The sequence below is a fragment of the Xiphias gladius genome, chromosome 24, assembly GCF_016859285.1.
Source record: "Xiphias gladius isolate SHS-SW01 ecotype Sanya breed wild chromosome 24, ASM1685928v1, whole genome shotgun sequence".
NCBI classification, from domain to species: Eukaryota; Metazoa; Chordata; class Actinopteri; order Istiophoriformes; family Xiphiidae; genus Xiphias; species Xiphias gladius.
Window position 1 is genome coordinate 18,001,624 of NC_053423.1, and position 16,221 is coordinate 18,017,844.

Sequence of the window (16,221 nt, forward strand, 5' to 3'; positions counted from 1 at the left end):
CTTGTAAATAAATAAATAAGTAAAACTACTCTAAAGCAAAATATTGAAAAAAGTAACAAAAGGTGCGTGTTGTGAAATGCTTTTGATTATTTTAGACCGCTGAATACAGTTTGATAAAGTAACTAAACCTTCGTCCTAGGTTTTATCCAACCAATCATTATTTAGAGAAAAGACATTTATTATTTGGATTCACTGAATACGGTAGGAATTCTTGCTTTGTTTGTACGTGATAAATGAAACTTTAAAGGCAAGGAGCCAATTTTGTACAGGCTGATTACATATGCCATATAAATATTTTTAAAAGACACACACACAATTGTACTTTTAAACTTTTTTTTGTAGTTATAGAATACATTCTGAATTATCTAAAGGAGTCGATGTGTTGTTTTTGCTTAAAAACAGACTGCAGCTCGGTGTCCCAGCTTAACAGAGCAGCTGTCTGTGGAGGGTCTGGAGCTTTTAAACAACAACCGCAGAACTTTGCAGGCCCAGCTCGTTGACAGGGGTTACACCATTTCACAAAAACACGCTTTTTGTGAGGGAATATTTGTAGTAGCTGGGCCACTTCTGCTGAGGCCACCCCCCCAGCAGGAACCGCCAAGTATTTCATTAGTAGCTGGTGCATTTACGCCGGCTTTGCTTTCAAGGCTTTGACGGGGCCAAAGCGGGCCGGAAAGCGTATCCTGGGCTCCCCGGTCGCCATGCCGAGGTGCAGCAGCGCCCCCCCGCGGACGGAGGCGGTGCCGCACGCTGGGCTTCCGAGTCACGTAGCTGTTGACGGAAACATTTTTTTTTTTTTTACGTCAACGCGCGTGCGGGCTTTCGTGTAGATTCGCTTCAGCCCAGTTCGGTTCGGTACGTGAAACTCTGCATGCTCGCCGTCTGAAGGAACTAAAGCACCGTCGGGGGGGTTGTTTTTTTTTTTTTTTGCCACTTGCCTCATACACGTAATGTTTTGAAACTAGCATCTGTCGAGCGATGAGGAATCTCGTCTACAGGCGCCGCGGAGAAGAAGTAGGCGGAGGGCTGAGCTTCATTTTGACGATCTGACCCCGTGGGAACTTCGCGAAAGTTGCCGGACCGTAAACACAACGTACCGGACCGTAAACACAACGCTGCTTCCTGTGACACACATGAGACGCAGAGCGGATTTGGGGATTTGAGGAAGCATGATTTTCAGCACGATTCGACCAGGGACCTGCAGAGCGTGGTGGTCTCGGGTGAGTCCGTTTTATGGTTTTAAAGTTGGATACTGTTGGCACGTTGGCCCATATCCTCCCTTACATTGTGTTTGTTACAGTAACGGGGCTGTTAAAAGAATAAGAGGCAGCTGCTCATGTTCCTACGTTCATGTCTTTCACACTTCCTATTTTTTATTTTTTTTTATTTTTTTTTATTTTTTATTGGCATTCAGTCATATCCTGTGCAGGCACTGTGCAGTGCCGAGTTGCTGCACCAACACTATGATTAAACTTTAAACTTCTTAATTTGATTCGATTGCACCCTCATTGGAGTTTGCAGTGGATAACAGAAATAAATTTCATTCAGTTTTTCCTCTCTTTTCAGGTTTCATGGAGGCAGGATCCATGTTCCTTCTCCTCCGTGCCCTCCCAGCCGGTGCCCCCACTGGCCAACACCTTGCAGGGCTATCTGAGGGCCCTGGAGCCCCTGCTGCCCCCCGAGGAGCTCAGACACACCCGCAGGACGGTGCAGGAGTTTGGCAGGCCGGGCGGCCTTGGGGCACACCTGCAGGAAGGGCTGGAGAGGAAAGCCAGGCACACCAGGAACTGGGTCGGTGTCTCCTGTATCAGTGTGGGAAGCGTGGCAGATGTTATAGATGGATGTAGGAGTGCTTGAAAGTGCAGATAGACCGGGCTACGTGTGTTTGGAGCAATCATGGGTTAATGTACCAGTAACATTGGTAATATAATATATTATATAATACATAATATAATATATTGGTAATACATGGGGCCCCAAAACAAAACACTACTTGCTTTTGGCCACTTGTAAATGGGTGAACTCGGACACCTAAGGATTAAAAATGATTTATATGTGTTTTCAGAATGTGACAATGATTTAGTATGGGAAAGCATTGAGTCTTTTCCATTTAAAAAAACAAAACAAAAAAAAAAAACAAATATAACAACTCGAAAACATTCAGAAAATGCAGACAAGGCCGGACAATCCTTTGAATTTGGGGCTGAAACAATTTGTCAATAACTTACGTCGTTTGTCGATACTGAAGAATGATCTCATCCCAGCTTCTCAATAGTGACTCTTTGCTAGTTTTCTTATTCTTCTGTGATATTATATTTGCTATTTTGGAGTTTTGGACTGTTGGTCAAACAAAACAAGACGTTAGAAGACGTCACCTCGGGCTCAAGAAAGTTGTGATAGATATGTTGTTCAGTTTTCTCACAGTTTATAGACCAAAAAAATTAATCGATTTAATTTGTGCTGCCCTGTACTGTACTTGTCATTTTAATCTGGCTGTGGACACCTTTAATAATTAAATTTTAATTATTAATTAAAATTTAATGAAGGAGAGTAGGTAAAGATTTATTTATACAGCACTTTTCGAAACAAAAGTTACAAAGTGCTTCACGGTAGAAGCATTTAGCACGAAACATCAAACAAGAAGGATAGTAATAAGCACAACACCAACAAAATAGAGTCGACGAAACAGAAGGGAAATCGACAAAAAAGTAACACATCAATTTAAAAAAAGCGAGGGAATATACAGTAATCTAGTGTTGAAAAATGTAATAACAGTTGTTATCCTTTTAATACTGCAATATTATCAACCCCTGGATTCTCATTCTGACAATAAGCAAACAAAAAATGGGACTGAAAACACAACGTCCATGGAAAAGATATATTTGTTCACTTGAGGTACTGTTTTCTTCCCATTTCCCATGTAAATCGGACCTCTGTGTTTCCAAAACCTTACATCACCGCTGAGGTTTTCCTCCAGCCGTGAGGTTTAGACTGACCGGCACGACAAAGTCTGCTCCGCAGATTGAGTCATCATGAAGTCCCTCATGTGTGTGCGGTCTGTCCCCTGCAGATCTCGGACTGGTGGGTGCAGTGGGCGTACTTGGAGAGCAGACAGCCCCTGCCTGTGCACTCGAACCCGGCCATCTCTCTGCCCAGGCGAGACTACAACGACTGGAGGAGCCAGCTGGTGTGAGTCAGCACACACCGACCTCTAGTACTTAACCAGCAATGACACAGCACAGCAGAGCAGATACTAGTGGCTGGTTAAATGTCAGTTCTTGCACTTGGACACGTCAGGGATGAAGTGACTCATTTGTTTTTTAGTGTCTGGGTAGACTGAGACGTTTTAAGCTGAATTTCCCTTTTAAATAGGAAATGCGAAATTTGGGAAATTCTAGGCATCGCTGAAAGTCATTCGTCACGATTCCGGCATCATAATAAATATTTTAACAAGCGCTTTGTTTCTTAATGGGCAATAGATTTCAAGAGCCTCGGCTTCACTGCATTTATCTGCACAGCAACAGTAAAAGTGCAGATACACGTTTCCAATAAATCAGCCATTTAATCAGCCGCTTGGATTCTGTTAGTATCAGCTCCGTTAAACACTCAGTAGGACAGTGAGAGCAGATAAAAAAAATGGGTTCACTCTGGGGTTGTGTCTTGGTGTCAGCAGTTACATTTGCAGTCGAGGCACCTGAGCAGTGTTGCTATGATCTGGATCCACACACCTGTTCATTTTGTATATGGCTGTTGTCATTAAAACCTTGTAACTTGCTTATCTGGTCCTCTATGTACTGAGGAAACTCCACAGCCTTTAAGCTTATTGCAAAACTTATTGCGTAAATTGAGAAAATTCATCACTCTAAAGCTTAAATTTTGGTTATTTTGGTGAGATCCTTGCAAGTTACCAAAGTGACGATGTAGTGTTTTCACCTGGGGGAAAAAAAAATCGTCAAAATGCTATTTAGTCCTGCTCTGCTGTGCATTAGTAATCTCTGATGGTTAATTTGACACCTTTTAGCAGATTTTACCAAACGTGAACTGTGATTGATTTCCCCCCCCACTGCCTATAATGTCTATAACAGGAAATCTGACTGGTACACATAATAAAATACTGACCACAACGTGTTTGTCTCCACTTAGGTTTGCATCTAAACTGATAGCAGCAGTTCTGGACTTTAAGGCCAAAATAAACAAGTAAGTCTTAATTTTACGACTGAGCCGGAGCCAAATAAAAAGTAGAATTAATGGGTTGTGCTTATCTAAAAGCGCAGAAAAATTATTAGCATTATCGGCAAGTATTTGCTATGCTAAGTTTCCACTTTCATAGTTTTACCTATATTATTTTATATAAAAAAATCACTTGATAAGAGGATGTCTTTTTTTTTTTTCCGCTCCCACTGAAAGGTGTATCATGTTTAAGAAGCTCATCATCTGTTGTATATGAAAAATTAATCTGCGAAATATGCAAAATACGTATTAACTACAGATCTCAGATAAAAATAGTGGAGTAAAAGGAAAAAGTAAAATATTTCTCCCTGACGTAGTGGAGTAGAAGTAGTGAGTGGCATAAATGCACAGTCCTTGTGTAAATGCACTCGTTACATTGCACCACTTGATCAGAAGCATTTCTATTTCACGCTCACCTCAGTAAAACCCACTTTTAATCTCTGTATTCATTTTTGTCGGTGTCACTGCTCTGTAGGGTCGAACAGAGTGAACATTAGAAACAGAAAGAAGTTCAGGATATTCAGTAATTCCATTATAAAAATGTTAAACTAGCTCTTAATTGTCTGCCACAATCATTGGAGCTGGTGATTAACTATATACTGATTTTACAGCTCTGAACCTGTTGTCAGCCTTTGTTCAAATGCTGCAGTAATCCTCTGATGTCTTTTTAATCTGTTGTCTAACAGTCTCAATCACTAGCTTCTATTTTGGTGCTTCAACTTTAGCCTGGCTGGCACCGCCTCGTGTTTCCCTGCTGTATGAAGTTAATCTGCGTCTAAATTTATCGGCCCTCACCGTCTGCAACAGAATCTTTTGCAAAGCCAACAGCACACGACTGTTGTGCAAACTCTTTGGCCCGGACCTGGGTGAAATATAATTTGTAAACAGATTTCAGTGTTAGTTCCATTGGGTTAAAGTCTACCACGTCATTTATAATAGTAATATTATCTGATCGAGTGTATGACAGTATGCTGCCCCTCAAAGGCAGACAGCAGTAACTAAAGCGGGGATGTCGAGAAAAAAAAAAGTTGTTAAGTTTTCAGGCTGGACGTCAAACTGTGAAACCAATACAAAGGTTGTGATGCTTTCATTTTGTCTTTTTAGGCTGATTATTTTAGCCAAAATAAAATCTCTGCCATAGAACCCAAGCAATATCTTAAAAATGCAGATGCTGCAATCTGCCTTTGGATAATCTGCATTCTCTCAGCTTTCTTATCCATTTTAACTGGTTTGTTGAAGAAAATTAACTTTAATTTGATCATTATTTACAGTCCATGGCTCAGGAATCAAGTGTTTCTTGATTTTTCTTGTCCATCTTGAATTTATTTAGCTGCTTATTAATTTTTGAATAACAACTTAATAAAAACTAGGTCAACATCAATAGGTTGGTTTTCAGACAGGTTTCCTTCTTGAGGTAATGAACGTTTTCCACTTAATACTTTACTTACTACTTTAATACTTTCACGATTCGTGCAGTTTTAGGCACAAAAACAACCCTTCATGTCAATGTCCGCATAAGCTCTCGGTCATTTGGGGTCACTTTCTGCCCATCTCGCTGATGTCTCGCTGAAGTTAACTGAGGATGCTTTCAGAAGGAATGCCATGAATAGATTTTATTGATCAAAAGTGCCGTAACGAGAAAAAACCTAAATCAATCCAATATTTTGGTGTGACCACACTTTGCCTTTAAAACAGCACCAGTTCTCCTCACTGCACTTGTGCACAGTTTTTCAAGGTACTTGACTTACCATAAGTGATAGTTTCCACTCTCGATTATTGTACATTAATTCAGTCACAGGAAGCCACCGGCCCTATTGTTAGTGCCACAGCTGTCTCTGACCTCATGTAACCTTACAACAAAATTATTCCGCAGAGTTCCTGGCAGTGAGGTGTAAAGATTTTCAATTTGTTAGAAAGTGAGCACGCGTACCGGATCCTGGTACTTTGTACCCTGAGCGTAGGTATACGAATCGGTTTTGAGAGCAAAAAAAGAAGGACTGGTGCGTCCCGGACAGTGATGTGTCATAAGTATGAGCAGATACAAATATGAAACCAAGAAAATTAAATACATTTCCTAAATAAACTCTCTCTCTCACACGTGTGTCTCCTTCTCCTTGTCCCTGTCAGCGGCCAACTACCGGTCGAGTACATGCGGGGGAAGCCTCTGTGCATGGAGCTCTACCCGCTCCTCTTCTCCTCCTGCAGGATCCCCGGTCCCAAACACGACCACATCGCCCACTACGGCCGCACCCGCCGCTCGCCAACACACATCACGGTCGTCCGGAACTACCAGGTGGGATGAGTCAACATAGCAGCCGATGACACTGTCAGATTTATATTGTCTCTTCTGTTTTGCTCTCTTGTTGTTGACTCAGCATCATTTATCAACCCGTTGGATCACGAGCTATGGGACATAGCAGTCATGCCAGGTCTTGTGCAGTCACACCTGGGGTTTTCTTAAGACCTAAACCAGGGCCCACGTGGGCTCACTAGAAGCTCTTTTATTGGACAAAGCTTTGGCAGCAGGTCGTCCTGTGAGATTAGATTTTGGCAGGCAGAGGAATCAAAACAAATCTGATCTCAGTCCTACTGACGTAAGAAAATCCTAATGGATACTTATTTGCCTTCTCTTGTCTTCACAACAGACACAAACATGTGAGAAGTGGCTGAGACTGTTCTGTGGTCATTTTCAGTTGAGGATTTCACTTCAGTATTCGAATTTTAAGTGTGTTTCACCTGCAAAATGCCAAGAAATACTTTCAGTTGACATCCTGTTTGGTTTGGCTTCTATTTGGTATGGTTGGCACTAATATCATGAGTCCCGTTAAACTAAAATGACGTACATGTTGTACAGGCTCGGCCTCTGAATGACATCTTGCAGTGTTAAGTATTTGTAATTTATTTTCTGTGTGAAACTGAAGCATTGGAGCAACATATGACCATTTTGAGAATTGATTAAGCTGCATATTATTTTCTTAGTCAATCATTTGGTTTATATCGTGTCCAAAAATAGCGAAAAAAATATGTTTATCACAGTTTCTCCATGCCCGAGCTGATGTCTTCAAATTTCTTGTTCTGTCTGACCAACAGTCCAAAATCCAAAGTTCACAATGATGTAAATCAGAGAAAAGCAGCAAATATTCACGTTTGAAATGCTAAAATCAGAAAAAGTTCGACGTCTGTGCTCGGTAAGTGACGATCATTTAACTGATTATCAATAGAGTTGCAGATTGATTTTCTACTGATTGATTAATTGACTAATCATTGCAGCTATAAACCCAAGAAGGGCTGCAACTAACAGTTGTTTTAATTTATCTAACGATTGTTTTCCCAAATAATCGATTAATTAGTTGGTCTATAAAATATCAGGAAATAGTGAAAAAAATGCCACAAACAGCCCAAAATGACGTCTTGAAATTAGCTGTTTTGTCCCAAACAAGAGCCCAAACCCAAAAGTATTCAGTTTACTATTATAGTGGACCAAGAAAACCGGAAAACATTCATATTAGAAAAGTCAGAACCCTTGAATTTTGGTGATCAGATTCGTCTGGTGAACACCGACTGGGGTCTCCCGGTGTCCTTTTGTCACTAGTTCTTCCAGCTGGAGGTTTACAACAGCGACGGTTCTCGGATGACGGAGAGTCAGATCCACAGCCAGCTGCTGAGGATCAGGTCTCAGTCCTGGAAGACCGACAAGGAGCCGATGGGCATCCTGACCAGTGAGCACCGCCACACCTGGGGACAGGCCTACAACCGCCTGCTGAGAGGTAGATAGCAGGACTGCATACTCTCCCACCAAATGGGTGCATGTAGCATTTATTGTATATCCAAATACACTACTTAACTATTTATGTACTGTCATAATATAGTAGTGGTTTTAACCCAATTACAGCTGATCATTTTCCCATAGCCTTTTTAGTTTGTTCTAGTTTCCAGGGTGCTGCTGGTTTCCATTTAATTTCAGTCCATGATTATAATCAAAGTGCAGAAAAACGTGCTTGAAAAAGTACGTTGTAAAAATAAAATATACAACAAGATAAAATAATCAAAACAATTACTACAAATGCCATCAGCTAACAGATTCTCTGCATGACTTTAACAGAAAAAAGAAAAACTGACTTATTGATCGCTGTGATGGATCGATTACCTATCTCAAGCAAGATTTAAGTGTCTGAATTGTTTTTCTTATACCATACCGGCTTGAACTGAAACCTTGAAATCAATCCTGGTTAGGAAATCAATGTCAAACTCGTGGTATGCTTCAGTCAGCAGTGTTGCAAAGTGTAGTGTGTAGTTTTATGGGCTAAAATGAGCAAAACTATTATGTGAAAGTTACGATAGACATGTTCCAGGCCAAGATAGGACCAAAACAAATCCACACTTGCAAGTATGATAAATGTCCTTAGCAGTCAAAGCTTATGTGTTTTGATACATTTGTCTGAATGTCTTTGCTTGTGTGCCAGCACAGTGACAGTTTTGTATAAGAGATGCGGCACTGAAATTAAATCTAGAAATGCTGAAATACTCAGTGTTTTGTTTCTGTTGTCTCTCTGTCTGTGCGTGACTCAGATAAACTAAACAAGGAATCCGTTCGGCTGATAGAGACAGGGCTTTTCTCCTTGTGTTTGGATTCTCCAGTGATGAGGATATCAGATGAGAAGTATGCACACACACACACACACACACACACACACTCATATACTCACTCTTTTCTCTACATCCTCTGTCTCGTAATCCACACTCAGGTATCTCTGTGTTTGCTAAATATGTTGGGTAATCCTCTGTGTGTGTTCGGAGATAATTGTGTCGTTTGTTGACATTTGATCTTAAGCAGCAATCTACAAATGTCACTTCCTCTACAAAAGTTTTCCTAGTTGCTACTTGTTGGTATCTCAAGAATGTTGCAGTGATAGATTTGATTAGGGCTGCAACTAATGATTAATATCTGTTTATATTTTAATTAATCGATTGGTTGTTTGGTCTCTGAAAACATCAGAGAATAGTGACAAATTAACACAAAAATTTGATGATGATGTCTTCAAATAGCGTTTTGTGCTCAATTAATAGTCCAAAACCCAAAGATATTCAGTTGACTACACTGTAAGACTGGTAAAAGTGGCAAAATTTCTCACGCTGGAGAAGCTGAAACCAACTAATATTTGGCATTTTTGCTTAAAAATAGACTTAAACAATTAATCAGTTATCAGCTCTAGATTTGGAAAAAGACAGATTTGACTATTTAATTTTAATTTTAATAATTTATAAATCACTTTTGTAGCCGCTTGTTACATTTTTCACTTCCTGTTCCTGTTCGTTTCCCACTTTGACTGACAGGTATGCGAGCCGCAAAGCAGCTCAGGTTCTGCACGGAGGCGGGACGTTCTCCAACAGTGGCAACCGCTGGTTCGACAAAACGCTGCAGGTAAGCAGCAGCAGCAAGAATCGCACAGGGAAAGGTAAGGTTGGATTACGTAAAGGTAGCTGGTACAGCAGTTCGACTAACTCTTGTCCGTGTTTGTCTGAACAGTTTGTGGTGGGCGAGGACGGCTCATGGGGTCTTCTGTATGAACAAGCCACAGCTGAGGGTCCACCCATAGCAACACTGCTGGATCATATCCTGGAGTACTGGTGAGACAAAGGGCTAATAAAGAGTGAAGCAGTCCTTTCCTAATGTTTTGTCTGAATTATTTTCTATATTGGGTCTGAATTTGCCACCTGCCAAGCACAAAAAATGTCGAATTTGTCTGGTGTATAATTTTTTCTTTTTTAGATAAAAGGTTTACCTGTCACACTTTGAGCGCTTCTGTAATACACAGTTTTTGGTTTGTTGCTGGCTGCCATACGGTCTGATTATGGGGCAATCAAATAAGAACCTCGAAAACACACTCCTTGACGGGACTAGATGTTGTTCATTTGATTTAAATAGAAAATATAACAGCATCTAAATATAAGATTATCATACGTCACTTGTTCTGTACATCCCACAGCATCTAACTGACAAACAGTTTCTATTGCGTCATCGGGGGGACGTTTACAGGCAGTGTTGCCAACTTAGCGCCTTTGTCGCTTGATTTACCGACTTTTCAGACCCCTTTACCGAGTTTTCTTCACAAAAGCACCTAGCGACATATCTAGCAACTTTATGGACAAACCTTAGCTACTTTTTCGTAGATGAGATTCAGCGGTGTTGCCCGGGAGCACAAGGTCGGGCTTTCCCTCCGCAGCTATGTGTCTGATTCAACTGACCGCATGGCAGCTGGCACAGACCATAATGAGCCTCTAACTTTCTATCTGAGTTCATCATCACTTATTTGTATGGTGATTTTAAGACAACGTCACGGTTGTAATATCAGGATTTTAGCAGTGCAGAGCAGCAGCTTGGAAGTGACTGGCAGTTAACATATAGTCTTAACGAGCCACGTTTCAGTCACTATTTCATACCTCTTCCGTTGTCTGACAACAGAAACAGAAAAACATGTTAAATAGGAGCAGCTTTATTGGGAATTCGGCTGTAATAATTTACTGTATATGTGAGCCCCAGAGAGTAGGAGAGATGCAATCAGATAAAGGGTGGTCTAGCCATATACTAGGTTTTGACCTAGTCTTGTATACTTGTGAGCCAGCTGCTTATTAGAATAGGTGTGTATATCATTCAGTTCTTGAATAATTTTTTTTTTTTTTTTTTTAAATTTACCAGCAACTGGCACCTTACCCAAATTAGATGTGGACACTGATTTCATACATGACAGTTCTATGAAATTGTCTGTTAGCTCTAAGCATGTAGCTGCTAAAGCCAAATTCTGGCTATTTTTAACCTAAACTCTAATTGTCACTAGGGTCTTTATATCTATCTGTAGCTTTCCTGGGCCAGTTGAGACTCTCACAATCTGCCAGAAAATGAAAATTTTAAAACAAAACTTTTCATCCCACTTTTCATCATGCTTCCATCGGGCATACTCATGTCTAAGTAATTTGTGTTTTCTTGACGGCAGTGACAAACCAGACCCGAAGAGAGCGCCACTGATCCCTCTGCCGATGCCCAAGAAGCTTTACTTTCACATAGACCGAGAAATCAAGAGAGACATTGAGCACGCCAAGCAGAACCTGGATATGTAAGCTCTCCGTTTCTTTAACTATTCTCCTGCACAGGGTGGAGCGAGTGTTTAAGTGTGAACATAAAGTCCCGTCATGAATTCTTGTCATGATAAGAGAAGAATGGCCTCACTGTTCAGTGTGAGATGGATGTTTGCTTTTCAAATCTTAACAATGACACGAGCTAAGGTGAACTCGGCCTAAAGGAAAACCACAGCAGTGTAAACACATTAATCTCCTTTTGTGTTAATTTAACCTTGACGAAAAGAAAGCTCCCACTGGCTCGACTGAAATTTGGCAATAAACCTGTTTCTGATTCTGATATAGTACAAATTATGAGCATGGAGGTTAGCTCCTGACCTTGGGAACACATACCGTATCTCACGGCCTGAGTCAGCGAATGGACTCTCTCAGGTGTCATCATCCCTGAAGCCCCCCCCTTGCTATATGACCACCTGTTATCACCTGACCGAACTTCCAGGCTTAGGCTGCATGGTGACACCAGAGCAAGTAAATATGCTGTAAAGGCCTGCAAGATGTGGCCAAAAGTTTCTAGACAAAGATAGCGAGTGGACCTTGAGCTTAGAACAATTTTACCACAAATGCAGAATGATGCTTTGAATTTCCTGCAGATTGATCAACGACCTCGATGTCAACGTGTTCAACTTCAAGAGGTTCGGCAAGGAGCTTCCCAAGAAGCACAAACTGAGTCCAAATTCTTTCATCCAGGTGGCCCTGCAGCTCACCTACTACAGGTCAGTGACAATGATGTTATCAAAGATTTAAGTCATTGTCAAGTCTTGTGCAACTTGATACAACTTCTGTAATTAAAATTATTTCAATGCCGTTGCTGCATTAATAACCAACAGAACCACCGAGCCAGACAGTGAACACCGGATTGTGTCTGTGATTCTGCAGTGATCAAATAAAGTTTTAGATAACTGAAAATTTCATAATATTAAGCAGGAAATACTGAATATAGAGCACGCGATGATCTGTATCTGTGGCTGGTTAACTAGAGGAATAAGAACAACACATCACCTAATATCAATACGGGAAACAAATGCATCAGAAGTGTTTCAAAGCAGATTTTTCTTTTTGAAAAACTATCTTATAATGGTAGAAATAGTTTATTAAGATGAGCAATTTGCATCAAAATCATACTCCTTCTCTGAGTCATAACTCAGTCAAATCTGAACACACAGACGTGATACATACAGTTTTAGATTCAAAGTGACCTACATTTCGTTCTACACTTTGATCAAAGATCTTTGATCTTCGTTGCCCATCGTGGACAAACATCCATAAATTGCAGAACTTCCCTGAGAATCATCACATTTTTAAGTTTTCATGGGTAACAAAGTAACCCAGTGATAGTTGTCTGTACAAAACATGGCTACATTTCAAACAGGAACTACCAATAGCTAATCCGGCATGCTTTAACGGCACCAAGCTGCCGAAATGTAAACGAATACAGGGCTCAAGTTGTAGCCCACAGATAACCAGATAACCAACTGACACCTTGGCAACATTATGCTGCATATTTACATTCCAGTTTAGAGCATGATTGTCCACCAAACAGACATAAGAAAAAGACATAGGAGTAACGAAATTTATAAATATTGATAGTGCAACATCAAAAAACATATCTTTTTTTACATTATTAAGGCTGAGAATGTCTCACCCACATTTTTCTTACACTCCTCAAACCCTGCCACTCTCCTCTATCAGTTCCTCTGTATTCTTTTTGGTGTGTGTTGAACAGATAAGACCAAAACATTGAAATTGGCAGCGTCTGTGTTTTTATATTTTACTTCACTCCTTTTTGTTCAAGAGTTCACAATGAGGTCTGTCCGGCCTGTGACATCGCCTCTCAGCGGATGTTTCGAGGAGGAAGGACAGAATTTATTCGCTCGCCAACAAATCAGACGCTCAAGTTCATTCTGGCCTTTGACGATCCATCTGTATCGGTGAGAAACACGATCCCTTTTATTCGGTTTCGGGGTGATTTAACGGGGGGAATTTGGTGTGGCTTGTAATCATAGTGTGTATCATTTTTGCGTTGCAGCGGGAAGCAAAACTACAACTGTTGAGAGAAGCTGTTGACGCCTACACGGCTCTGACTGCTCTGGTAAATACCAAGTCAACAAGCTCCGACAGACAGTTTTTGTCTGTTTTTTAACCGATGAGCACTTACCATCTTTTTTTTTTTTTCTGCTGCTCTATTCAGGCACTCAAAGGTCACGGCATAGACCACCACCTGCTGGGGCTCAAGCTGCAGGCCATCGAGGAAGGACTGAGCATTCCCAAAATCTTCATGGATACGGCGTACGGGCTGGCAACGCATTGGAAACTCCGAACAGGGCAGGTGTGTTCCTGTGTGAGGGCGCTTGTCTTTGTTGATTTGATTTTTACAGAAGGTAGCACAACAGGAAGTGGGAATTTATTTGTATTTTTAAATTTTTCTTAAGACACAGCAAACACATGAGAGGAAGTTTTCTATCAGTAGTTTCCCTGTTGTTTTGGAGCTTGTGATGTTCTCTTAATATAAAAATGCATTTTGGGAGTTTCCAGCAATCACGCTGCTCCTTTTGTCTGTTTTTTTTGTTTGTTTGTTTTGTTTTGGTTTTGGTTTTTGTTTTTTTTAGTGATGTGTGTTGGACTTGTAGGCATCCAGTCTAGACTGTGTAACATATAATTTACTTACAGTTCAATGAATAATGACACCACAAGCCAACACTTCTATTTTTGTATAGATTAATTAGCAAAACCAAATTAATCTGCTTTTATATCATCTAATTTTAAGGGATTTAATCTTTTGTCCCATCTAACCCACTTTAAGGGTTTGTTAGTATATTTGAATTGGTGAATCGATGCCAACAGGGTGGAGGCTAAAATCTATTAGCAAAATAGTCATCCTCATCCATTTTTATTTATATTTTACCAAAAATAGTACTGAAAGATCCTCTGGATTACCCAAAATTGGTTAATCATTTTCTGAAACCACTAAAATATTATTTATTAGTAAATATTTTCTAATGGGGCTGAGCGATGTGGAGTTATAAGATCACAATCTGTTATCTTTTAGGGCTGCAACTACCAATTACTTTCATTACTGTTTATTCTGCCTGATACTTGAAATAATCGACCTTACTGATCGATTATTCCTATCTATAAAAGGAATAAGTCTATAAAACGTTAGGAAATAGTTCCCGAAGTCCAAGTTGACATCTTCAAACAGCAGCTCTAGACACAAAGATATTTAGTTCACTACTATTCAAGACCACGGAAAAAGCTTTGAGGGACTGGAACCAGCAAATCTTTGGTATTTTTCCTTGAAAAATTACTTAAATGGTTAATTAGTTTTAAAAATAGTTGCAGATGAATTTTCTGCCCATCAACCAATCGATCAAATGACAAACTGTATAAGCTCTGTTATGTTTTACAAAATATTGGTGTCCGAATTAATGATTCCAAGTAAAACAAATTGTTATTTTAGTTTTTTGCCTGATGTAATGCTTAACTATGGAACATAGTGTATTGTTTTGAACATAATTTTGATTATTTTACATGTAATTTTCCTTACAGATGCCAAACTGTGATATAATGTGTATTGATATCAGAAAAAACATTTTTGTGATATTGCTGTCAGCCATGTCGCCCAGTCTTAGTATCCGCATTAGGTCTGTAGAGGTTGAAGAGTCACGTTCTCATCTCGCTCTCGTCCCTTCAGGTGCCTGCGAACACAGACAGCGTGATGTGTTTCGGGCCCCTCGTTCCGGACGGCTACGCCATTTGTTACAACCCCCAGGCGGACCACGTCCACTTCTCCATCACCGCCTTCAACTGCTGCGAGGAGACTCATGCAGAAACATTAGCCGTGACTCTGAAGGAGACCTTGTGTCAGCTACAGGAGCTACTGCAGCCTACCGTGTAGCGCTGCTCCTACACTCTGTCCGGCAGGGTAAACCCACTCGACTGCCCCAGGAAGAAAAACAATTTTCTTTCATTTTGACGTCTTGAGGAGGCTTGTTTTTTGACATAGATGTTTTTTCGTGTATGCCACTTAATTCTGAGAGAGTCAGGACACAGCGTCTCTGAGGAGTATTTGATGCTTCCCCTTTTTTTTTTTTTTTTTTTTTTTTTAAAGCAATAAATCTTTTTTTCTAGCAAGCGCTAAGTAAGCCAGCTGCATAATAGTTGCTACAGTGGATGCACTTGTCTCGTATTTGTGTCTCTGGGTGAAAGCAAAACCAAGTTGAAGCCAACCTGACACTCCAGCATAAATCACAACAAGCCAAACACATGCGCGTTGAAACTGACTGCACTCCTTTTACAAGTCATGACCATGATGACCGGTAGCCTGCGTGGTGCCTTATACACGGAATAAATATGTTCTATGTTTTGTGCTGCCATCGGAGATAATTGACAAATGAATGAATCCCTCTGATTGTGTAAATCAAAATGTCTTTTTAAAAATGAATAAAAGCCAGACACCTGGTCGTTATTGGTGACGATACAGAGAAATTACCGGTGCTTTTTTTTTTTTTTTCTTTTTTTTTTCCTCCCCTCGCTGAGCTTGACTGACCTGATCTCCTGGTTGTATTTACTGTCCTTTGAAGTGAAGGCGAGAAGGCTTTGGCCCCCGCAGTGGGGTGTGTTGTTCTGCTCTCAGAACTGGTTAATAAAGCGTTTTTTTTTTCACATGACTCCTCATTTACATGCCTTGTGTGTGTGTGAGAAGGAGAGAGTATGGCGTGCGCCACAAGACAGTCGTTTCTGCAACAGTTATGAGAACCGGGGAAAAACGGGTAACTACCCCAGGAGCCCAGAACCTCAGGACCACAATTATTCATTGTGTGCCAGTTTGTTTGTGGTAACATTTTGGGTTTTGTTTTG

The 16,221-nt window shown here is 40.5% G+C and overlaps 1 protein-coding gene across 1 annotated transcript; it reads left to right on the forward strand.

Annotated features, from left to right (window-relative positions):
- Positions 1-819: 819 nt before the first annotated feature.
- On the forward strand, positions 820-15,852 carry cratb (carnitine O-acetyltransferase b). Its single transcript, XM_040122312.1, has 16 exons — positions 820-855; positions 966-1,220; positions 1,567-1,791; positions 3,071-3,189; positions 4,144-4,197; positions 6,358-6,523; positions 7,823-7,997; positions 8,800-8,890; positions 9,565-9,652; positions 9,758-9,858; positions 11,223-11,342; positions 11,955-12,077; positions 13,157-13,292; positions 13,391-13,453; positions 13,553-13,690; positions 15,056-15,852. The coding sequence occupies exons 2-16, from the start codon at positions 1,170-1,172 to the stop codon at positions 15,257-15,259; spliced, it is 1,854 nt and encodes a 617-aa protein (XP_039978246.1). The 5' UTR covers positions 820-855; positions 966-1,169; the 3' UTR covers positions 15,260-15,852.
- The last annotated feature ends 369 nt before the right edge of the window (positions 15,853-16,221 follow it).

Coding starts and splice junctions, on each gene's coding strand:
- cratb (XM_040122312.1), top strand. CDS start 1,170: ATGATTTTCAGCACGATTCGACCAGGGACCTGCAGAGCGTGGTGGTCT. Junction 6,524..7,822: donor CGGTCGTCCGGAACTACCAG/GTGGGATGAGTC, acceptor TTTTGTCACTAG/TTCTTCCAGCTGGAGGTTTA. Junction 13,691..15,055: donor GGAAACTCCGAACAGGGCAG/GTGTGTTCCTGT, acceptor TCGTCCCTTCAG/GTGCCTGCGAACACAGACAG.